The 24,804-nt window shown below is 38.2% G+C and overlaps 2 protein-coding genes across 3 annotated transcripts in view; both read right to left on the bottom strand.

Annotated features, from left to right (window-relative positions):
* Positions 1 to 42: 42 nt before the first annotated feature.
* Positions 43 to 4,812, bottom strand: LOC135165115 (proclotting enzyme-like). Its single transcript, XM_064126083.1, has 6 exons — positions 4,326 to 4,812; positions 2,968 to 3,278; positions 1,573 to 2,012; positions 842 to 1,116; positions 631 to 776; positions 43 to 198 (listed from the first exon to the last, which is right to left on the bottom strand). The coding sequence occupies exons 1-6, from the start codon at positions 4,420 to 4,422 to the stop codon at positions 46 to 48; spliced, it is 1,422 nt and encodes a 473-aa protein (XP_063982153.1). The 5' UTR covers positions 4,423 to 4,812; the 3' UTR covers positions 43 to 45.
* A 4,316-nt stretch (positions 4,813 to 9,128) lies between these two features.
* Positions 9,129 to 24,804, bottom strand: part of Grh (grainy head) — a 49,446-nt gene continuing 33,770 nt past the window's right edge. Inside the window, exons 5-15 of one of the 2 annotated variants that reach the window (XM_064126055.1) lie at positions 20,657 to 21,017; positions 20,183 to 20,563; positions 19,836 to 20,092; positions 18,357 to 18,525; positions 16,971 to 17,082; positions 16,561 to 16,655; positions 16,153 to 16,326; positions 15,680 to 15,865; positions 14,554 to 15,012; positions 13,371 to 13,435; positions 9,129 to 12,536 (exon numbers count right to left, since the gene is read on the bottom strand). In XM_064126055.1, coding sequence (XP_063982125.1) covers positions 12,233 to 12,536; positions 13,371 to 13,435; positions 14,554 to 15,012; positions 15,680 to 15,865; positions 16,153 to 16,326; positions 16,561 to 16,655; positions 16,971 to 17,082; positions 18,357 to 18,525; positions 19,836 to 20,092; positions 20,183 to 20,563; positions 20,657 to 21,017 — 2,563 coding nt within the window. In that variant the 3' untranslated portion in view covers positions 9,129 to 12,232. The remainder of the gene's footprint in view (positions 12,537 to 13,370; positions 13,436 to 14,553; positions 15,013 to 15,679; positions 15,866 to 16,152; positions 16,327 to 16,560; positions 16,656 to 16,970; positions 17,083 to 18,356; positions 18,526 to 19,835; positions 20,093 to 20,182; positions 20,564 to 20,656; positions 21,018 to 24,804) is intronic. The other variant, XM_064126056.1, reaches the window with a different exon arrangement.

The following is a 24,804-nucleotide window of genomic DNA, read 5'->3' as shown; positions in this document are numbered from 1 at the left end:
CACAATGAATGATGAAAGATGGATAGTAAAAATTAAAGTAACAAATTATTTGAGATTCTTGTAAATCCAGGGTAGGAAGTGGGTGACTCTCGTGTAGACACCTGGGTATTGTCCTTTACCACATCCAATTCCCCAACTGACAATTCCTACTTGCGTCCATCTGCCGTCATTGACCATCAATGGCCCTCCGGAATCGCCCTAAATAAAAAAAAACATTTATTTATTCATATTATCGAAACACTTCCGAATAATTGGTGATTTGATTTTTTGTTGACCAAGAAATTATGATTGACGTCAAATTATTTCAATTCATGATGGTTTAAGAAAAAAAATTATAAGGCATTTTATGCGACATTTTATTTAAGTTTCTTCTAAAACCATTCTTTCGAGGGATAATTATGTCATACCAAAATGCATTTTTGCATTACAAAAAATTTCTATTGTCAAGCGGACCTCAAATTAAATAACTTTGATAACTAGGAGTTTTAGAGAAAATACTTCTCAGACTTTCTGGTATAAATATTATGCTCAATAAATTAATATCTTTGCAAAGTGACATGCTCTAAACACAAATGAGCAGTTAAATTAGATGAGCTGAATGAAACGAAAAAAATAAATATTTTCACGTACAGAACAAGAATCCTTAGCTGCTCTTCCAGCGCAAAGGAAGCTGTCAACGATACCCCCCGGTGCAGCAGTTCCGTACTTCTGTTTACATTCACTATTAGGCCAGACTGGAATAGCGACTTCCTGAAGAACAGCTGGTTGAGGGCCACCTGAAAAGAAAAAAACGATCAGAAAAATTCCCGTTATCAAATTATAAGTCAACGAATCCACTCACTTTCTCTGAGCGACCCCCATCCGATGACCGTTGCAGTCTTCCCTACATAAAGTTGAGAGCCACCAGGAAGACAAATAGGTCGAATCATCTCTGAGAACTCAATGGGTTCATTGAGAGTCAGAATCGCCACATCATTGTAAAGAGTTCTAGGATCAAATCCTTTGTGCCTAACGACTCTCTTCACACGTCTCTCGACGTGTTGAATTTCCGTATTAGTCTTGATGTTGTAGTCGCCAAGACGAACGGTGAGTCGTGCAACGTCCCAGGAATTCATACTGAAATGGAGAAAGAAAGTGATGACTAAAAATGAATGGAAAATAATGGACTGTTGGTGTTGAATACCATTCAGTGGTTGATTATCTGAATTGTATCATGATGAATAGCGCAATCAAGGTTTGCACTCACTAAAAAATTTAAGGAATTCTCAGTGTGATGGAATGATCAATTAGTAGTGCGTCAGAGGTGAACTGTCGGTCAACCGGCGATTCACAGTCACCAAATCATGATCAACCACTAATCGGCCAACGTACCACGAACAATCGACAAACCGTCTAGCCACTGATTGACCAAAAACCTACTCGGAATAATGAATCGATCGACGACCGTCCAACCAATTGATCAACACTCCACCATCAAGGGATTCACAACCAATTATTGAACGAGTTAATGACCCTGGAGCGACCAATCATCATCAGACCGTCATTTTGGACGAGACAAACAATACAACTTACTGAGCAACACAATGAGCAGCTGTTAGAATATGCTTGTCATCAATCAGAGATCCCCCGCAGACCTGTCTTCCAGCATTGAACAGAGCAGCTATCCAAGGCCACTCGCCAGGATCAGCATTCTGTCCACCGACAATCCTGTCCTGATCTTGTTTTCCATTTTTGGCCCCACATTCGGACGAGCTGAGGCTCATAGAAGTTGTAGTGACGAGAGGTTTGGGGGTGGCAGCTCCTGGCCACCAGGCAGGCTTTTTCGTCGGCCAGGTCGTGGCCGCTGGTTTTCTGGTGGTGGACACGGATGGTGGACGTGATGTAATCCCTCCAGGGCTTGATAATGGCGGGTGGGTGGGGAGAGGGGGAATTGTATGATGGGGAGGATGAGTTGGTAGAGCTGGGGGCCAAGTGACCGGCGAGTCTTTTTTGTTGTTAGTGTCTTCAACATCCTGAAAACATGAACGAAGGTCAACGAAGGGAGACAGCTTCTGGGCCCTAGGCTAATCGCCTCAGGGGTGAACGACAACAATATTTCAACAGGAACAACCACCTTACGCCTCGCCCCCTTTTTCAACAGGAAAATTGGCAGCTTTTACCGAAAATAGGGTGCATTGAACGTGCGTGCAATCAGGTTTTTTACGCACGTCTAATACAACATATTGTTTCGAAACGGTTTATTGTGCGAAAAGCGGTTATTTTTCGCATGGCGTACAGTTTAATCGAATAAAATCCAGAGGCGAAGCTCCTGCCAGGACCGGGATTTTAGAAAAGTCACCTCGAAATTCCATTCGATTATAACGTTCCTGTCATGAATATATTTTTTTAATCTTTATTTTACGCTCGATGGAGCTCGCCAGTTAGGCGGCCAAAAAACAATTTCACTCTTCTAATTGGAGCCATAACATTCAAATCGTCTCTGCATTACTACTTGATTAAATCCACTACTTCACACTCGATGGAATCCAAGGGCCGCACCTTTACCCAACGTCATAAATCAATGTGGTCATCATAATCCAATCTATTACATCAGCATTGCTGTTATAATCACTATTTCGTGAGCTTTTACCCATTTTTTCCAGCGCCCTGTAGGGGTCGAGGCCGTGAAAAAATTGACCGCACTTAAAGTATTATATCTATCAGATTAGGAACGTCGCTATTATGAATATTTTATTACGATTATGATTTTACTGGCCCCAGGAAAAATTCCACAGTTCTGATTGAGCCCATTAGATCAGAACTGTTGCCGTCATTAATATTCCGTTAAAATCACTGTTTCACACTCGATGAAATGAAGGGGCTAACCCCTGTCAGGTCTTTTGAACCAATTTAACGACCACAATTAAGGACAGTAGTGTCGTGATGATGGGTATTACAGGGAGTACCTGTCAAATTATCGTAACCAACCTGTGGGTCCTCAACAATTGGCCCATTATCTCCAGCAGGCTTTGGTGAGGTCGCTGGATCCATTGAACAGCAAACACCGAACCCCATACGTCCATCCTCACGCGTATAACTGCATGTATCGTAGACCCCCAGGACCCATCCATCCAATGATCCTAGATTGGGAATTTTGAAGTAGGGATAGCAGTCCTTGAACGTTGTGCACTGGCCAACTTCGCCTTTTGACGTCAGACAGACACCCCCCGGTGCTGATTTCTGCATCCAATCGATATTGCGAGCTGACCCTGTGCGCTCCTGTAAGGGAGGTTCTGCAGCTGGAAAATTCAATGGAACTTTGAGTCGTGTTTTGTTAAAACTATTATTTTTTTCGACCCGGACATTCTTGACGAATGTCACGGGGAGTGACTTCAGTTGACGATTGTGAACGAGTCATTGTTTTCGTAGTGAAATTGTTCAAGAAACCGCGGCTTTCCAATAACCCTCAAGTGCAATAAAATATTGGATTTTAAAAGTTTGAGGGCATGCGGTGATGGTATGAGTAATAGCCAATCTCTTTAATAACTCATAAATTCCAATTTGAGACGTCAAGAATTTTGAAAGCCTCTAACGGACCCAACGTGTGTCAAAAACCCCGCGACAAAATGTAGGTCTCCGATGGATTAAAAGGAAATAATTGGAGGAGATTGTAATTGTCATTCTCCCCAAGAATCATGGATGGCATGTCTTGTCAACAAGGTGCCTTCTAATTATTTTGTTTCAGTTATAAGGCAGCAACTGATACAGTTTACGTATTGCACTTTCAGTGATTTTCCAAATGTTTTTAGTGGAATTTACATTTCGAGCTATTTATCAAAAATTAATTTTTAATTTCGAATAAGGAAACGAACCGGAGAGGTTGTGCCTTGCCGAGCGGATACATAAAAGTACTTAAAACCCTTAACTATAAGCTTTGAATCATTTAATTACCCCACCTCCAAGAGGTTTCAATTAAAATTCACAATTAAAATGCAGATCTACTACGTTTAAATGCCAAAATTATTGTAAAATACCCGGAAACTTGACTTCAAATCACAGAAAGTTCGAAATAGATTTTGTACGAACACCTTTGGTTCACATACTGATTCAAGTTTTAGTCATCGAATTGTTCTCTTGGGGTAAAGACATGAAATCAAAATCAGTAGCAAATGATTACCCGGAAATCCCGAAGAATGTCGTTGTTATTGCGAACGTTAAACCCGTACGCGGTAGAATTCCGTGTATGGCATACACAATTGGTGACAGCGGTGTGTAAAAAAAACTTCTTCACCACCACAATAACGTCGATGAGGACAATAAAGAGAGGAACAAAACTATCAGCATACCTTCAATGGAGACAGTGTCATCATCCTCTTGGGCAAACCTCCCGGGTGAACACCCGAACAGTAACAAAAGACCGAGAAGGTACTCTCTCGTCACCATTTCAAATTCGTCGATCACGAAACAATGTCAATTGGGCCCGAAATATTGAACAACGAAAACAAAACGGTATTTTTTGGTGTTCACGATGCCCTTGGGTTCCTGGTTCTTCGCGGACTAAACCGTCCACCTGACGGCCACCGATCTTATAACGGGCTCACCCCTCCCATACGCCACCCGTCAGGTTCTTCTTCTTTTCGAGCATTTATTCTCCATTGTCTTCGGCCTCATCTTGCCAGGATAGCTGATTTCACTGATACTTCGATCGTTCGATGACAATTGCATTGCAGGAATTTGCGATCAGGTACCGCAAGTTAGGACAATTTTTGCACCGTGACAATTTTGAGTTTCCAATTTTTTGAGATTGTCCCAAAACATAAAATTAAGAACGAAAGACAAAGCGATGGTTCTTCATATTTTTCACTTATTTTTAGTCTTTCAATTTACTATACGAAAGTTTATACTACATTTCTTCATAACTTTGTTTATGTATAGTCGCTAATTAACTTGATGTAGATGCGACTAAATAAATAAAGAAATAGGAAACAACAAGGCGGTGGTTATTGTGTTTGTGATTTTCAAGCAATAATTATTTAATAACTCACTTTACCAATGATACCATCAATACTATTTAATAGTAATGTATTCTTTTTTGATTTTCTTCATTCTAAATTTTTTTTTAATTATTATTTTAGTTAGAGCAATTGTTGTTGGCATGAGACATTGATATGTGTTGCGAGTAAATAAACTTGTGCAAAACTTCTTTGGATGCTCTGTAGGATTCTACAATGGTACGTGACTTTCTGGTGCAAAGAGAATACACTAAATTTGAGTCGTTTTTAGCATCATTGGGGGTGTGGCGCCAAAACGGCGGCACCAAAAAATCCTGCCCCCATTATACAAAGGCCCTGGTTTTATCAAGTGAATGCTAACAATTAGTGCAGATGTCTATTCAATAAAAACTCATAATTTCGTTGGGCCCAATAATAATTTGAGGATGAAACAACAATTTTCATTATCGAAAACTGAGCTATTGGCTAAATCATTTCTAGGGAACATTTTTTTTATTCTGCAAAATTCACACGACCCTATAGATTTTCACAATCTCATTCGTCAACGCGTCACCATATATTTACCGTTTTTTACATAATAATAACAGGCCTTAATGGGAGAGATCGTTAGGAGAGTCTATGTCAGTTTTTAGAGGAATAATGCTTGAATATATGCGAGTAATAATGCTAATTTATATAATGAATCGGCTTACGAAAAACCTCCTGATGTACCGCAAATTTTCAAATAAATGTCTCATTATTCATCGTCTAGTACCATTGATTGGCCTTGAACATCGACTGACGCACGGCCATGAACTTGTTCGTACGAAGAGCGATAGCCCCAAGCACTCATTACCCCCACGTTACTTTTTTTATCCAGTAGCAATTTCAGTTTTATCAAACCAGTAGAGATGCGGTAAAATGATTCAAGTCTACTTTACTCGCACTTGACCGTCAACAGAGGGCTGCAAAAATGGTGCTGAAAAAAAATTTGTTGTCCTCGTTAGATTCCATGATATTCAACAAAAACTTAATTAATGAAAATCATTCTATTTTTACGTTGTCATTCCCCTATTTCTTGAAGATATGGCAAGATCTAACTGTCAACACTTTCCTCTGAATTTTCCGTGGCAATTTGAAAATTAAGTGTTTCGTGGAAAGATCCTGCAGAACTGTAAATTTCCCTTTCATTCTCCCCTAAAAATCAATAGAAAACCGGTCAATAAATAAATATGAGTAAATAAAATAAATAAATATAGGTAAATAAACACGCAGAGTAAATTTTACTAAACATATTCTTGAATTTGGAAGACAGTGGAACTGAAGGCAATTTAGCCCACAGTCCTGATAATTAATAGTCGCCTGTTCATGAAATTTAATTTTTTTTCAACAGTTTAGGGTCTGAGAGACCTGGATCTTTAACCAGACTGTACCACAAATTTTGCAGAATAAAAAGGGAAGTAGATGTTTCGCGCGCTCACCTTTTTTCTTCGACCTGCGTGTCTTCAGGTACTTTTTTGCGATTGTGGTCTTCGAGTGATGGCAGTAGTACCATCACAGCGGGTTGTGGAGTTCTTGAGTGCATAATCCATAGAGGGAATAGAGGGAATAAACTCACAACTCGTCAAACCGGCCTCAGGTCTACCCGAAATTGCAAGATGACATTTTTTATTTATTTTGTGGTTGAAGTTGCTTTGTGGTTGAACAATTTGTCACCTTGGATTTTGACCACTAGGGTGCTTCACTGCTTAATCTCGTGACAAAGTGATCAGTAATTTCACAGAGAGCGATTTTCGGGAGTAAAACTAGGGCTAAAGAGGGAAAAGGGAGAAAATTTCTATAAATAATATTCCTCAGTGTTCAATGACTTTTGCAATTCCCTGTCATATGGAATTTTTTAGCAAATCCGGTTTTTGAAATTGTTGCCAAGGGTTAACTTTATATATTGCGAAAATGGGGGTAGAATTGATCAAGTTAACTCCAACGAGGGTTTAAGTTTCTCGTAAGGGTGGAAAACTTTTGAAAAATGCTAGTCCAATGAGTTTTAAAATTATCAAATCAAATTATAAACATTGGAGAGTACATTACTCGAAATTACAGACAAAAGCACTGACTTTTTCAATTTTCTGAACTCCTCTGGTTTGAAATCCCCCAGAGTCCCTTATTATTGCATCCTACATTGTCCATTCCTAAATAACAAAAATATCTTCATAAGAGAAAGTCAGGGCAGGTAAATATTTTTGAAACATCAATCACTTAAACTGAAGAGTGTGAGTCGAAAAAGCTCAGCATCACCTCCCAAGTGAGGTCAAGTTGGTCTCATAATCACCATCGCTCATCGAGATTTCATTTCTCAATTGGTGAAACACAAGTGATTGGGCAAATTCCTTCAAATATTTTTTTTACGAACCATGTCAATGAACCAATAACTCCCCAAGTTCAAGGTAAACCCAGCGAGAAAACTACTAACGGTACGAAAGAGATTAAACCGACCTTATTCCCCCTTCTTAATTATAATATTATTCCGTCAATCTCTACATTATATTTCAATGTCAATTTCACGCGTCCATTGATAATTCCCAACATGAGATTTGAATAAGAGATAAACGTCGCTGTTTATATAGTAACTGAGATCAGTTGGACACATTAACGATCCTGCCCTCCATCCCACATAAATTATCACTTTAATGAGCGTTGAGGACGAGGAGAAGTCGAAGGGAAAAAAAAGCAATAGAAGATGATAATAAAAGTCAGGGGTATCCTTTAATGGTTTTGGCAGGGTTCAAGGTTTGCTTAATGGCCGATGAGAGATGGGAAAAAGTGTTTGGACAAAAAAAAACGTCAAATCTGCTGTGATTCAGCATTAGATGCTACATTTTTCGGTGCCTTCGGAGAGTTTAGAATCGTCACTGAGATATACATATACATATATACGTAAATATCTATGAAAAAATCTGTTAATGTCTGTTTGTGATTAGGTCCTGTACTCACACTTAATTAGAAACAAATTTGCTCATGAATTTTTATGGAGATCAATTTCATTTTATTCGTTTTTTTAATTACAAATTTTCGTTCGTTCAATTATTCACGCATTTATTTGCAAGGGGTTGTTGATTTCCAAAACCAGAATTTTTCATTAGCAATGTAGCAAGGCCAGTGGCCGCGTCAAGGTCACCAATCCCAGAGATATTCACTGAATCCACCCGCAAATATTACCTCCACCTCTTCGCCTTTTACATTTTCATTTCGTCTGCCATCTCCCTCGCACTCATGAACTTCTGGTATTTCGCATTGGCTATTGTCCCAGCTCCGCACGCACTCTGCATCAGTTAGTGAAAATCCCGTAGCACAAGACATTATAATATGGTTCGCGACCTGAGCATGATCGGTATGGAGTTCAATTTCTGGGACACTAATCACTTTCTCTATTATTGAAAGTCGATATAGACATTAGAAATCGTTTTTTCCGTGATTGAATTCATTCCTCAGAGTTAAGGAGGTCAATTTGTCCATTATTCGCCAAATCTTGAATTCCAGGAGAGTGCGTCCATTGGTACCTTTGACCTCAAGCTCACACGCAGCCGTTTATTATCCAACAGTTGCTGCCGCAGCGATGAATGAATCCGTATTTTTCCGCGTTCACAAATTGAGAAAATTCCCCGATAGACTTTCCTCTTCCTGACCTTGAGCCCCGAGCATCAGGGAATGGAGAGTATTGACCTTCACTCAGATCGTTCGATTGATTGGTATTCTTTGAACGATCGATGCAAACACCACTACGTCTTCAGGGATTCCCCTGGGATGAAGTGGATTTCGATTGAGGAATTTAGCGAACGACTGGTGGAGTTGGGATGAGTCTGTTTTGATTTTTCTAATTATCAAACCACTTTGATCATGAAAAGGGAGCCTTGGACCTGACGATGATGATCTGGATCCATTTACAGTAAAATATAATAGATTTTATCCGACTGCTTCCGGAATACGTTTGGTACAGATTTAGCTTTTTGTTGAGGGTCTCGATATTGGCAGGACGTGGGTTAATTTTGAAATCTTTCGCAGCACAGAATTTTGACAATTTTTATCTAATTTCAAGCCCTTCAGCACCAACTCACCCTCAACGACTGGTCAACTGGGAGAGCAAATGAATAAACCCAACAATTTTTTATAAAACGTACTAATATAGTATTTTATTGTGGTATTGAACATCGTAATAATATAATATCACCTCTGGCACAATCTCACGATGGCAAGACGTTGCGATAAACAAAAATTCAAAAAAGAAAACATATTTCATCTTGCTATCAACTGTCTCTTTTGTTCACTTTCATTTATCCCAAATATCTCTCTCTTTCTTTCTCTCATAACTCTCTTGTGATACCTTATTCTATAATATTTCTTGTCTTCTTGTCTTGAGGATACGCATTGATCAGTTACAATGAAAATGAATGATTTCTCTCGTCAAAACTAGATAATAATAATTAATGAAAAACAAAACAGCTCCATTTAAATGGCAAGGGCCTAAATACTATTAATTAAGTTATGATAAACCCACTGCGATTAAATGTTATTGTGAAATTAAATGAGGGAATGTTGAAAATTACATCAGAGTTGGGCTTGAAACACAATTAAGTACAAAAATCAAATGATTAATCAATCGATCTCGTCAATGGGTAATTAATCATTATGAATATCTCTGAGATCTCCAAACAGTCGCAGTGGTTTCTTGCCAACTCTGATATATTTTTCAACATTGTGATAATGCAATGCGTACGTAAGAGATCCGTTGTCAACTACATTTCATCAACTATCAACGATATTTTTCTTCCAATTCCGCAATTTGTCATGTACTTTATCTTTATTTTACTTCTCTGTTAAAATTACTAATCTCTTTCACAAACTTCATATCAACTCCATCAAATGATTTTTGACTCGTTTTCTATTATCGTAATTCTATAATTTTGTTTCTAATCCTAACGTTGTTTTATTCATCGTTGCTCTCTAGCATACTCTCACGCGCCATCAATTTTCGCAAACATGCAGGCATATTTTCCTATTCCTCACAGAATACAACAGAAATAACAATTGTACGTGTTGTACGTATTACAGTCGAATAATATGTTAAGGCCAGTTTCTAAATTGTCATCATTGTTTTTTTTCGTCATGTTTAAAAAATAATAATAGAACAAAATTGTCTAAAAATGTTCGAATGATGACCATTTTTTCATTATTTATTTTTCATAAAAATAGAGACATATTGTTTAGTTATCGCTCACTCTTCCTCAATTTTTCCATTAATTTTTTTTCTCTTCAGCCATACAAAACCGATTCAATCTTTGTCGTTGTGTTTATTACAAACATACATATATATAATTCATATATATAATATATATAAAATATCTAGCGTAGACTAATTGCTTAAAAGTAATTACCTCGACGTTCACAACGTCACGATCTTATTGCCTGATTTTTTCATTTTTACCTACATTAATGGCTAACACATACACGAGTGGCACGGTGAGATATGGGGAGGGGGAATTAAGGCAAGATTCGGGCATATGCCATGGCTTTTTTATCCATTATAATTAATTATAGAATTTCAATGCAAGTAGAGGAATGAAATGAATGGATTGCGAAAGCATGAACGCCAGTTCAGTTGCTCATAAGGTAATATCTCTAAATCTTGTGGACATGATGGTATTTTCGTCAGGTTTTTTTTTGTGGCTTTTGCAATTCTCTACAAAAAAGATTTTGATAAAAATTCCGCCATTTCCGTCAGACCTCCAGATATTTCCCCGAAACTGAATCTCCACGTGAATTATTCATCTCGTTCCACCACTTGATCGTATCTAGAACTGATTGGCTCATGTAATCAAAATATTACAATTAGTTAGATTATCAGTTGATCCTTATTTTATCTTTTCACTACTGAACATGCACAGGCGAGAGATGATGCTATCATGCTGTATGCAATGTTGCTCTAAAATAATTCAATTGTTGGCAAAAACAATGGCAATTGTCCACAGAAGAGTCCATAAAATTATAAATCGACTTTACTTGATGAAAAAAACATAACTATTTGACCTTAATTAGACTATTACTCTCATGCACAAACATTAACCATTCTCTTAAAACCATGAAAATGTGAGTTTCCATGCTCTTAATTTGTTATTATCTTTCTTTTACGTATATAAAAACTGGGTACGATTTCGTTCAAATATTAACGCAAATAAAGCTCAAATCAATTTTGATTGATCAATCCACATGAAGAAGGAGAAGCTCAGGCTTCATCGATGGCAATTTAATTTAGGAGCTTGAGTTTAAATCTTGGTTCGCTCTGCCAATTGCCCCAGTCCCTCCCTCAAAAGTTCCTCTCCACGATTCTTACAATCCGTTTTTAACGGTCAAGAATCGTATGCCTAAAACGGCACTCAAATCACTGGATCACGCATCATCAATCAATTAATTCTGATGATTATTTTTCCGTCTTAAACTTCCCATGATAATTTATATGATTAAGAATATCCAAGTATGTCGGGTATTATTTCTTTCCTCAACGACTCTTCTATTTTTGTAATCAAACATCAGACCCGTCATGTGACCGGTATATTTATCAATTATTTTATAATTTAAAGTTTGAAGACCTCAGTGGGGATCTCAATATTGTCAGAAAATATTTTGTCAATTTGTTAAAACAAATGAGAAAGCCAAGTTCAGCAGAAAGATTAACGAAATAATACAAACAATTGAAAAATATAGGAAAAATTCTAAATCTTAGTTTTGAAGGTAAATCAATGAAATAATTTAAGATGGAAATCCTTAAAAATTATGAGAATTCGCTAATAGTAATTTACAATCAATCAGCTTTCCGTAAAAAATATATTAATTATCAGAATTTTCCCAGAAATAGATTTCATGTCAGTACGAAATGTAATTTGAACGCGAAATATTTCTATTTTTTGTTTTCAATTCTTCTAACGCAATATCATTGTCAAACTTGACGATTGAAAAGCGTTGAATACATGGAGTGGTACGTAGTAAACTGTGAACGATACTTGGATATCCATGAATCGAAAAGGAATGTTCAACAGTCAACTATGAAGATAACATACATTCAACAACGAACAAAAACGTTAATCATAACATCATTATCATCAAAACATCGTAATTATGTTGCATAAGTACTCATCAAACAATTGTCAATTGCTACCTGTTCAGATGACCTCTATTTACAAAATAAATTCAGTAATTTCATTCCCTCAAATTCACGTATTCGTCACCTCGTGGATGTGTGGATTATGTCCGTGAACATGAGCATGGGGATTCCCATGACTAACTGATATAGGCGATGGAGGTGGCGGAAGTTGTGACTGAACCGGTGGCAATTCAATGAGTGTCACGTCATACCCAATTGGTGTTGATTCGTTTGGATCGTCAGGATCACCGGGTGATCCAGGATTACTGGGATTCCTATCGTGCTCTTGGTGCGGGGAGTGACTCACTTCGAGGAGAAAGAGATCCTCGTCCACGTAATAGCGTACCATGTCGTCATCAATTTTCGCTGTAATTCTGAAACAAAAGGCAGAATTTTTTTTATCATTTCTGTGCCTCGAGATGTTGACGTAACTATAAGTTTCTATAGAAGACACTTGTATTCATCAATTCAGTATCTCTCAAGTTGATAAGGGGTTCAACATCTTCAACGCTGAAATCATTTTCATGATTTTTTTTGGGTTAGAGGATTAGTTTTAAATGAGTTATGAAGGATTAGTTGTTAGTTGACGGATTAGGTGGAGCAGGCCTAGTAGTTCAAAATATAATTATAGTCAAGGTGTTATAGGGATTGATAATAAGCTTCAGATTAGCTTTCAAATGTCTCCAATATCCTGCTAGTTTACAGACTATTCAGAGCCATCAATAAGCGCAATTTTCAAATAGCAAAATTTCCTTCGCACAAATATGGCCACTAATAAAGTGGATAACGACTTGTTTTTAAATATAAAATGATATTGAACGTCTTTCAAACTTTTTGGTGAACAGCATTGCCCTCAATTGATCCTCCTCTACTCAGCTATTTTTTAGTTAACGATAAAAACGTAATTGCAACTGAAAAAAGCAGGCTTCCATCCCCCAACGGACGGGGCAAGACCATTCCTCAAGAATAAAGTGACTTTCAATATGCGGAAACACTTGATAAAACGCTTTTCCCAAACCAATCTTCAGTTCACAAGCGGTAAACACAGGCGAGTACAAACAGTATCGAGTTGAGAAAAAGGTGGTAAAAGAAAGTGATAGAAAAAAAAGGAGTATCCCAGGTCCAATATAATGTCACCGTTAATTGTCATGCACTATGGCCGCAGGCTAATGTGCATGCGAGTAAAGATGACACTCTACTAAACTTACCCCTTTGTGTTTTTGCGATAGAGATTATTAATACTCGAGGATGCAATTTTGTACTTTGACTCAATCTGTAAAATAGAAAAAAGTAGAATATTAGAATTTTGACACTGTCGTTCATGCACGCGTTTTTAATATCTCAATTATTTTTTCTAATTGGAAAAAAATATATTAAACGTCCACCCGGTGAGACGAGTCTTTTTAATTTATCTACTAGATCAATTGGCATGTTTTTCCACTTTTTTCTCAATACATTTATCGTAATGGGGGTATTAAAATTCAATCCCTTAATTCTCAATGATCCAACTTGATACAGATCTGTACACTTTATCTGCATCAGTCTTTCAATTGTAATAAATTACAGTCATTGGCAACTGAGGCCTCTGCATGTTAAAACATATAAACAAAAAAAAAATTAAAAACAGGGTGTGCAGTCATGCGCATTAATATTAATTAGCCAATGAAAAGAGCTTGGGTGCCACGAGTGGTGATTATTAATCATGATAAATGCCCGGTATTTCATGCACTCGATAAGAATATTCCGGTGGGATAAGTAACTTCGATTGAATTAATACTGATACCAATAAATGCGGTGAATTGGGTGGACTTTCTGTACAATTTGTTATACAATGTAATGATATAAAAAAGGGTGTGTGACATTTTTATTCTGTCGAGATTTCAACGAATTTCATCGTTGAAAATTGTAAATGTCATGGAAAGATCAGAGGGAACTGTGGATTTCAGTTCTGTTATTTTATAAAAATGTTCAAAAATCAGAAAAACTCAGGCAATTTTTACCATTTAATTCAATCTGAAATTTCATCATTTTTTGTTATTTAACCGTGCATTCTGCAAAAAAAAAGTCATAAAAATTCTAGTTTCACTTTAACGACTTTTCACTATCTGATTATACAAGCATTAACATTTAATATTCATCGATTAGTGCTTTTTTCCTCGTCTCAAATGGCAACGGGGTAACTTACCGTTACGGCAACAAGAGAAAATTGAATTTTATTTTTATTTTTTGTATTATTTTCGAGTAAGAAATAAACACCATGTGATTTTCGACTTCCATTTTAATAAATTTTCATTCATCGGTTATAATTGTCAGAGATAAATCCACTTTTCTCCGTTGCTTACTGATCTAGATTTGATAGTAGAGGCGAGATGAGTCTTGAGTGATGCTTACAGCGTTGAGCAGTCCCTGAACTGTCGGTGGTGCCACATGAAGAGGTGTATAGACGTCTTCCGACTCCTGTCTGACATACAGCATAACACGATCTTCACCGTCTGACGTGCGAAGATGATTTGTTGGCTGTTGATGCTGGAGGTGTAGACGATTGCCAACGCCCGAGACAAGGGTGCCAGTTGTTAAGGGGCCCTGGGGGACACTCTGGAGAACTGTCCCCTGGAGCTCCTGCACCTGCATCAACAGGGAGTCTTTCTTGTCGTGAAGGGTTGTCAGGTTATCCGGGGGGAAGTGATTGTGAAATTTGAGCGCTGGGAGACTTGGTCGACCGCAGCCGGGGTAGGGACTGCTTGCCCCTGTTTTTATTCCACCACCTTCGCCATTAGATAGGGATGAGGTGTCTGTGTCACCACCTCCATTTCCACCACCGTAAAAACCAGACAATTCCATTGTTGAAAACTACGGAGGAAAATTCATCATTAGGATGCAGTTATTGGCTGAGTCTTTGCGACAAATGGGCAATTAAGTTTCATCGAATATAGACTAATCCACTTTAGACTAATTTTTATCAATGTTTGAAATCCTTTGAAAATTATTTCAGTTTGAATGACTCGCCCTACTCTATCCACCTACTCTGTGATCTTATTTTCGTAGATAATTTTTTTTTTCTTCATAAATTATCTCTTAATCAATAACTTAGGATTGATTGACTACCGTTAAAAAATTCTATTATAATCTGACGTTCGCCACCATAACTTTCAATATTTGTCAACAGAAACGAGTGTTGCCTTGATGAACAGAAATATCCACTTCAATGCCATCAAATATGGCGAATAGAACATTTTCATTACGACCAACATCTTCTCAGCTCATTTGCAGCAATAACATATTAATAATGCTTAACGGAAAATGAATAAATTCTCCGTCTGAATTATTATCACCAGTGACAACTCTCAGCCGCTAAATTTTCCAGTTAATTCCTCTCACTTTCTAATTCCTCATGTCTTTAAAATTCATACCACTCCTCACTCGACATTTTCCAGTTATATTACAAAGCCTCCACCCATCCACTCGCTCTACGATATTTGCTTTGATTGAGAGGATTAATGGATTTATGATTATGTACCTTATCGATTGAATGCTCAGCAGGCGGTGAAAATAGCACTGGTGGCTTATGCAAATCTGCCATAGTGTAGAATTCACTTCTCTCAGTTACTGAGTGATACAATTCATCAAGTTTCTTTCTTCCGGTCGCCGTCATCTTTCTCTTGGCCGCTCTTCTCTCCTCATCCCTTGTTTTTCGCTCAGCACCCTGATTTATCGGAAAAAAATTATTTTCATAATCATTCATAATCATTTCGAATAAGTTTTCACATAGAGAAAGAAGTTGGGTGAAAATAGTTTAGACTAGTGGCCTTAGATTTTACGAATCAATGCAGAGAAGTAATAATACACATTCGTTATGATGACGCAACATTGAGTACTTATTTCATGGCATAATTTTGGATAAAACTAGTAGTAGATTTACAGTTTCCGTAATTATTCTCCAATTTTTTTCTTTCTTCCCTCATGCAGATCCAAATGACTTAATGGTTTTACCTTATCGCAGAAAACTTTTATCTGACAATAACCCCTGTGTGAAGGTGGTGTGTAACCATGGCTGTGAGGCGATGGTGGTTCTTCATAAGTATCAACTTGAATGTGCAACGGCAATCCTTTAACTCCCTTTTGACTTGAGAAATCAGTACTCAGACACTGCACAGCTACATTAATCTGCAAAACAAATTGAGTCATTAGTTAGCGTTGACTTCATGAAAAAAACATTTGAAATGGTGAATGTGAAGATGTGAAAGGAGATTTTTTCGATTTACCATAAATTCTTCAGACAATTTTGGGATCAGATACGACTTGTTTCATGGAAATTGGTCTCTTACTTTTTTTTATTTTTTGAATAATTAATTGTCCAAGATGTGCTTTAAGGTAATTGCTTGAGAAATGGCTATTTACCTTCGCCGAAGACTCCAACGGATTCCAATAAACGGCAATAGCATTATGAGCAACTTCCTCAATACAGCCAACCAGTCCAACGCTGTTTTTCGTATCTAGAAATGACACCAAAAAATGAGAAATTATCTCAAGATTGTCTCACTACTCAACAGACAGTGTACCAGACAAAAAAAAAAAATACGTAAACATATGCAAATTAAACTGCCATGCGTTGCAGTGAGGCTTACCACAGATATATCCTGTCGTTGGCTAAATGAATATCCGACAGCTTGCGCAAACGATATAAATATTTCTTTAGCAACTTTTTCTTCAACGGTTGAATGTAAAATTGTTTTTTTTTTTTCTCGATTCAATGGACATCATTAAGTGATATTAATTTTTAATGGGTAATAAAAGGAGGAATGACTCACCTGCATCGAGAATTCGTTGCTTCACTGAGTGCTGTCTGCCGTGCCAGAATTGCCAAGCTTTTATCTCGTCCTCGGGGCTCTTCTCCTCACGAAACATGAGCATTACCACACTCTGAAAATTGAAAGGAGGATGGAGAAATTGTCTTGATGCGTATGGATGCACGTGTGCATCTCACAATTTTCGCAGATTCAGAGTTGAGGAGAAAATCTGATCAAGATTGTTCTTGAATGTTTACACGTATTGCGGGATAGAAATCTATGGAACTATCAGGAAGATGAATTGAACAATTATTTCTATAACGATCGGGAAGAAACGATTTTCGCACCAATGTGATGGCAAACAGTAAAATTGGTTCAATGGGCCGACTTTAATGGTGTGCATTACTCTTTGCACAGGCTAGCTTGCATTTTTCAATAATGATTGAAAATATTATAATACATTGCCTTGGATAAACATGAAAACATGTGCAACGGAAAGAATATCTTAAAAAGTAATCAACAACTAATATTGACATTAGGCGTTACAGGAACCTAGGAAAGTACTTTAATGAAGTGCAAGGAAATTTGTCGCGTAATGAAAACACAAAAAATGAAGCGATGTCAACCAAGTAACACGTTTTAAACCCGGTAATAAATCCGTGAAATAACATAATCAGATATATATGGTGAACATTAACGCAAATCCTATGAAACTATACAGCACGCCTGCCCACGACAATTTTTAGTGTTTCGGGTGAATGAACGCTCGATTTATATATAGATTGATCGCGCTTATCATTTTACCCTGTGATTTGTAAAATAGTTATGGGCCAATGACCATTTCACTCCATTCCTCAGCCGGACTCGGGCGTAGATTGACTATTTGAGTTTTTGTCGCGTGTTAAATTTTCCATCGTCAAATACATAACTGATATTTGTAGTGTATCAAAAGTATATGATTGCTAATCAAGATGAGGAAATGACTTCTGACTGGTTTTCATACACGTAATAAAAGTCATATCAGCCTCATGTTCGTGATGTCTATCAGTTAGTGTGTATGAAGTAGATCGGTCTTATCAAAAGGACGCGTAATCAATTCCAATGAATGGATAAAAATATCACGATTTCTCAAAAGGTGAAAAGAATTAGCATCTCTACCTCAAATTTTTGCTGAAGATAAAACTTGTCGACGTCCAGACAAAAAACATAACGATTTCTCCCTTCACAGCGACTTTATAAACATGTTCTCATTACCGATATCTATTATCGAAAGTCTATTGACCGGTCTTATCAATGGGGGGTGCAATGAGTTAAAACATAATGAATGGAAATCGTGAGTTTCTTTCGTGAACAAAAAATCCATTATTAACGATAATTCTTCAAATGTAATAAAACCATAATTCTTACCTTTACAGTCTGACCGGCCTTGAGTAGAGGTTTATCCGGGTCTGGTACATAATCCAACGTTATTCCATAAAATTGACCTTTATTGATATACGTTATTCTGTCGTCTTCTCTTCGCTGTGATGTGCTGATGGGCGATTCCAAGTGATATTTAAATCCATACGCAGAGTATCTAGTGGAGAAACAACAGTTGTAATATGATCACAAGCTCAGTCTAATAGAAACCTGTTTTTCCAAAAATCGAGATATTTAAAAACCCATCCCAATTTGAAACTCTCTACCAACCCTTGCAAATTCTTCCCTCTCACGAAACTATTTTTTCAACAACTGGCTGTTCCCCAATAAATAAATGTTACCTTAAATACCCTATTTTACACCATTCTCTAAGTCGCCTTCATCTAACGAATACAAGTGCTGGATTCACTAGCTACTAATCCTTCGTAAATCATTAAAAATGAATAGTTAAGGGTACTATAAAAATATAATTTTACTAAAAGAATCCCTCGATGGTGATCCTAATTAATTTTAAAATCTTGGAAAAACTTCAGGTTTTTGTAAATCCAAAATTTTCATCGACACCGCGTCGAATCTACCAAGTAAAATTGTCCCGTTCTTATCAATAGGAAGTAGTACCCAGTATCAGAGAGCCGCTGAAGCGTACTACCTATGTCGGCGTCTAGTTAAACTATCTCAAACCTTTTTTTTTTTTTCAAAAAAACCCTATATATCGGTAAAACCGGGACTGTCTCGTGACTTCCAGGTTATATTCCCGGCAATATTGCGTTGAAAAATATTAATGGGTGTTGAGCCGGTAAACTCAATGATACCGATAAGTTGTAACCCATGGTACGATAAGACTCGCCCCATAGCCCAACGACATTAGTAAGTTGAATACCCTGTCGAGTCATTTCCCACAGATTATTTTTGCCTTCCTTCCACTCGTAGAGTGTGGACTCTTAATAATCTGCTATTTGCCGTTGTATATGCCAATATAACGGACTGTTCGACGATGGTATATGTCGACCCATGACATTTCGACTATACGCAACACGCGCCGCTTAATTTTCATATCAATCCCTCAAGTATTTCATGCTTGTGTATATGAACCCATGCCAACACTTCATTTATTGCCCATAAATGTTGACAAATTATTGATAAATTTGAGCGGAAAATGTTTGTCAATTAGTAGATGATTTTTGGAAATGACTTTTATGTTCTTCAAGTCCATTTCAAGGAGAACTTGATGATTTTTTGCATCATCTCTTCTTCAATTATCAATTTTTAGTAGAAAAAAATATGGGACTATAATCTCCTTAACTATTTTTCAAAAATACCAAAAGTTACGGTAATTACTGAATTAAAATTCAGTGCATACACGTTAAGAAGTTACAACTTAATTGACTTCAAAATATAAATTTACGAAAAACGATACGTGCAAGTGAAAGTGAACGATAAATAAAAAAATATACAACGCAGCCTTACATTTTTGGTATTTGAATTTTATCAGCATCATTTTGCCTCCCAAAATCATGCCATGGACGGGATCTAGGTGGTGTTGGTGTAGCACTTGGATTAGGTGTGCCAGCCCCAACAAGACTACGTGGTACTTGATTCTGTGTGTGTCCCTGTTGAAGCTGAAGTTGAAGAGGTTGATGATGAATAACAGCACCACTCTCAAGAACAACAGCTGTACTGCTTGTGGTGCCACCAGGGCACAATTCCGTGTAGTCGAATGATGACTGAAAGTAAAATAAAATCATCCGTCAACTCCCGACAACTCAATGATTAAAGAAAGCAGAAGATAGGACGCAACCACTCATGTGGAATACCTGATGTAGCGCGGTTGGGGGATGATGATCTTGTCTCGGTGTGACAGCATCAGCTCCGATTCCGGAATCCGGACTCGGTAAATCAACAGTGAGAACTTTGCTGCTGCTGGATGACGATCTTATCGCGTGTGTCGTAGCGTAAGAACTTGGGACAACTTCGTATCTGGTGTAGGACGATGTTGTCGTAGGTAAAGCTGTGGAACTCGATGATGCAAGAGCTGGTAGTGCATCTCCCGTGACATAGACAGCTGTCCCTTCCTGGTGGAGGCTCCCCTGTGCATTGGTATTTCCACTCGCCGAAGTTGATGTGCCGTACGCCGTTGACTGTAGCCGAGGGCTGCAGGATGAGTATGGATCATACGGACTTCCGTACTGTTGTACCTGACAGATAAGACAATGTGTCAATTTACCTCCCATCATGATTACCACGAGGTAAAAACCAATTAGAAATGATAATGATATAATCTCAGTTACCTGAAGTTGATGCTGATGATGATGATACATTCCAGGTGGCGTTGGACTATCCGGTTGTGCCTGTTTGTGCCGTTTACTGGATTGCTGACCTGTACGAGACGAGCTAAGATCTTCCGGCTCCCTCTTGACCCCAGTCAAACCACTCGATGTTGTATTGCCATCATGACGCAATGATTGAGGACTCAGAGGAAGCGGTAGACTGCCACCATTACCCTGAAGACTTTGATTTGGACTCGGTGATTGCTGATTGTATTGATGCAGGAAGTGATGAAGCTCACCACTACCTGTTGTCTCACCTCCGGTATTTTCAATACGATTTGATGGGCTCTCTTGTACAAGCAGCTTCTGGCCCATTACACCCCTTTGTCAAAATGGATAAAATTTCAGCATTAAAAAACATTAACATTCGATGAAATGGGAGTCTACTGTTGTTCTTTGTATCGAGTAGTTAACATGTTATATTTAGCATTATAATAAAGGATTTGACAATGACGTCTACCCTTATAAACTGCCAACGCTTCTCAAGGCATGAACGTGATATCCTTTGCACTTCGAGGACCCCTTCGAGGGAATGAATTCCACTCTTTCTCGTCAACTTTACCACCCAATAACCCCCTCGCTCGCCATTTTTTTTCCCCTTGCCATAATTTTTTTCAACCTCATGCGCCACATGTACGTGCAAGAGCACCGGCTCCCTTGTACCTACGGTCAGATGCTTCGATACAATGGCCCTTTTTTTTTTTTCTTCATTCTCTTTTGATACCTGATCTCTACCCTCCGGAGGGGAACTATCTCTCGTCCCTTCTTTCTTCCTTCCGTCTCGCTTCAACTCCCTCCATCTTTGTTTTTATCTAGTCGAGGATGTGCCGGTAAGTCTAATGCAAAGGGTGGGATCCTTGCGAACGTGGAATAACGACTAGGAGCGAGATAAATAAGTAAACGGGTGGATAAAGGGGAATTGGAAATTTTTCGAACGAGTTGGAGTGAGAAAGGAATGTCATAACCCGCGGCTATGCCCCACGAAAATATATACATGAGGGACTATGAATTCGGCTTATGTGAAATGGATCCCCAGAGTGCTTCGATCCTCGCGGAGAAGTAATGCGATGCTAATCCGACGGCCGTCGAGAGACACCGAAAAGGACTTGGTTTTTTTCCATATCTTTTTTCTACAAAATTGAATAATGACATGTACGTTTTCGTGAGGATTTTTTTTAATAGTTCGGAGACGATTTCGACGGGTAATTTGACTTTTGGCGGAAATATGGAGATTCTATTGGAGGTAAAGTTATGGACGTTGTAAGTTGTATCTTTAATTGATAAGAACACTAGTCGTTCTTCCTTTGATATTCCTGAAGTACTGGCCCATAATTTCTCAAAGATTCAGCTGTTAGAAATAAAAACACAGAATTAAGAGAGGAGGAGGGGAGGGGCCTGTTGCTTCAATAATTTCCAAAATACAGTCGAGGAGGCGTACGCCGGAAAATATATCGAAATTCCTCGGAATGTACCGGGTAAAACGGCTGTTTATTTTCCACATTGACACGAGATTTCCCTGACTTTTCTGGTATCCAATCGTGTTGCACACCCGAGACATCTCAAACGTCTAAATCAAAGACGAGAAAATTAGAAATTTTTCCGAAGCCATCGATATCCCCTCAATCATCCTCATCACCAATTAAGAAAACCCGCAAGCGTGTCGAGGAAAACCTTTATTTACCTCATTTAGGACCCCCCGTCGTAATCCATAAGTTACGCCATTTGAAAAAACCTCGAATTATGGAGGAAAAAAAAAATTGTCAACGGATTAGTAAGAGAGGACGGGTCATCGGTCGCGCTGGAATATCCGATAAATCATGGGATATTCCGCTAAATATATTCCATAAATCTAAAGTGTCTGGCTGCAGCTGGAGATCCCAACTTGAGGACAACATTGATAATGACCCCACTGTTTCCACATCCAACCTGTCACATTTTTCAGATCATCTTTCATTTTTTTTTACTGAATTTTTTTCACCTACTGGGGTCATGCCGAGGCCGTCCGGCTTGTCAATATACAAAATACCCCCGGGTTCGTGGATTTCTTAAATTCCCGTTGCAGCAACAGGAAATCTCATGAGAAATTGACTAGGTGAGTAAGACTTTTCTCCGACATCTCGAGACAAAGTGGAAATATCAAGGGATTCACGCGAATTTACACTTGTAACATAAGTATGCGTGACGAATGTACCTCGGTATTTTTCATTATTCCCGTGAAAACTCGAAATACGAGTCGTACCTGGTTCAAGCACCGGTAATGACACCCATTCGCTTCCACCATTTTTTTTTCTCTCTTCATTGTCCTTTTGGACTATTATTATTTCCTCATTCAAAGAGTCACACATGCGCCAATTCAACCCTGACACCATGCGCGGTGTGGCTGGTGTCGTTGGCCGGTTTATTTTTTTTCACCGACTTCTTTTGGGAAAGGTCAGAGTGGATGGTTAATGGCAAAGGAGTTGACGTGTCAACTTCTCACGTCGTCAACTCTCCGCTCTCGTTTCGACCTCCTACTGTTTTAGATTAAGTGCGGGGGCAATGGAGATTGTGTGGGTTCATCGTGAGGTGAAAAATATCGTTGACGGTGAATTGATCCCTAGATTGCGGGGAAGATGAGCTTTTTTATGATTTCAGGGTTATTAATTTGAACACTGAAGTTGTCAGTAAATAGTGGAAGGTACGTTAAGGATGCACAGAGAGAAAAATACTTGGAAAATTAGGCATTTGTTCAATACTTTTTCTGATATGTTTTGGACTTTTCCTGGAACTTCACTGAAAAAGTGCGGGATTGTTTCACAATTTTTACCGAATATTTTCATAACTGACAGATTACGGAAGTGGCACGTAATTTTTACACAATTTTTCTCTTTGTTTTCGAAACCGGCACGTAATTTTTCAGAAATTTCTCTCTCTGCATGGAAAGTCACATTTTTCCATCAGACATGTACATATTATACTGCACCACACCAGCAAACGATAGATTGCATTTTGCTGTTTCGAGAGCGAGAGAAAAGTTTGAATTTTCCGCTCGAGGGGAGGAAGTGCTCACTTTCCTCCAGCTCATATCAGCGACCAAAGTACAAAGTTTCCCTATAGATGCGTTAAAGTCATTCTTCCCGATATCTTCTACGAGTTTTTCACCGCTAATGCTTCACCACAACAACAATGTTTTTCTCTCCCCCCCATCCCTCATCCTCAACAGACTTGTCAACTCCCTCAACTCGTAAAACAATCGAGAAATCACAATGACTAATTACCGACGCAAACCAGTCGGAAATTCCGGTAAATCTGAAAAAGAATAAAACTTCTCATATCTTCCTCCCCCTCCATAAATAACAATAAACGTGTAAACGTGTGGTCAGGCCAATGTCTCCATACGTGTCAAGCATACCCTCATACGTCCGTTTCGTCCTTCCCTCATCTGTCTTCACCTTTTTTTTCATACAATACATTTTGTCATTCTCAAAGCTAGTTTCGTTTTATGGCGTTTGACATGTCGGCATCAAGACCTCACGAGGGCACGAGAGCAGTTGAACGCGTGCTCCCGTGTATTGTAACTTCTACGCGTCGCGTACCCGGGTTATCGTCCAACCCGTCTGATCCCGGCATTGCGATAAAACGCGGGTAAACGAGACTTGTATAAATCATGACCAATTTCAGATTTCACATATTCAACCCTGTTTATTTTCTTTATGATTATCGTTTCTCAAAAATACACCGAGGCGACGCGATTTGCGCAAAATCTCAGCACTCAGCCTGACCTAAATTTGTCATTCACTGAAACCTGGACGTTAGTCAAATATTAATTTAATCCTGAGTCTAGTCTACATTAGGACTTCATTGCTATCTTTCAACCTCACCATGGGCCTCACCTTTTCCCCCCGAATCTATCTAATGTACCCCAAATTAAACTCTGCGTCTAATGCAGTATTGGATTATGGATACGAATTTACAAAATAATATCAAACGATTTGGCAATAAAATTTAATTTTTTATTAGCAAGCAAAAAATATATCTCTCCAGAGGAACTAACCCTTAGTGACCAAAGTTTTCACACTCTGGACCCATTCCACAAAAGCCCCTTTTTCATTCACTTCCTTTTTCCCTTT

This window comes from Diachasmimorpha longicaudata, chromosome 8 (assembly GCF_034640455.1).
Source record: "Diachasmimorpha longicaudata isolate KC_UGA_2023 chromosome 8, iyDiaLong2, whole genome shotgun sequence".
NCBI lineage: Eukaryota > Metazoa > Arthropoda > Insecta > Hymenoptera > Braconidae > Diachasmimorpha > Diachasmimorpha longicaudata.
Note: the sequence above shows the minus strand (reverse complement) of the source record. Positions and strands in the feature narration are given on the sequence as shown.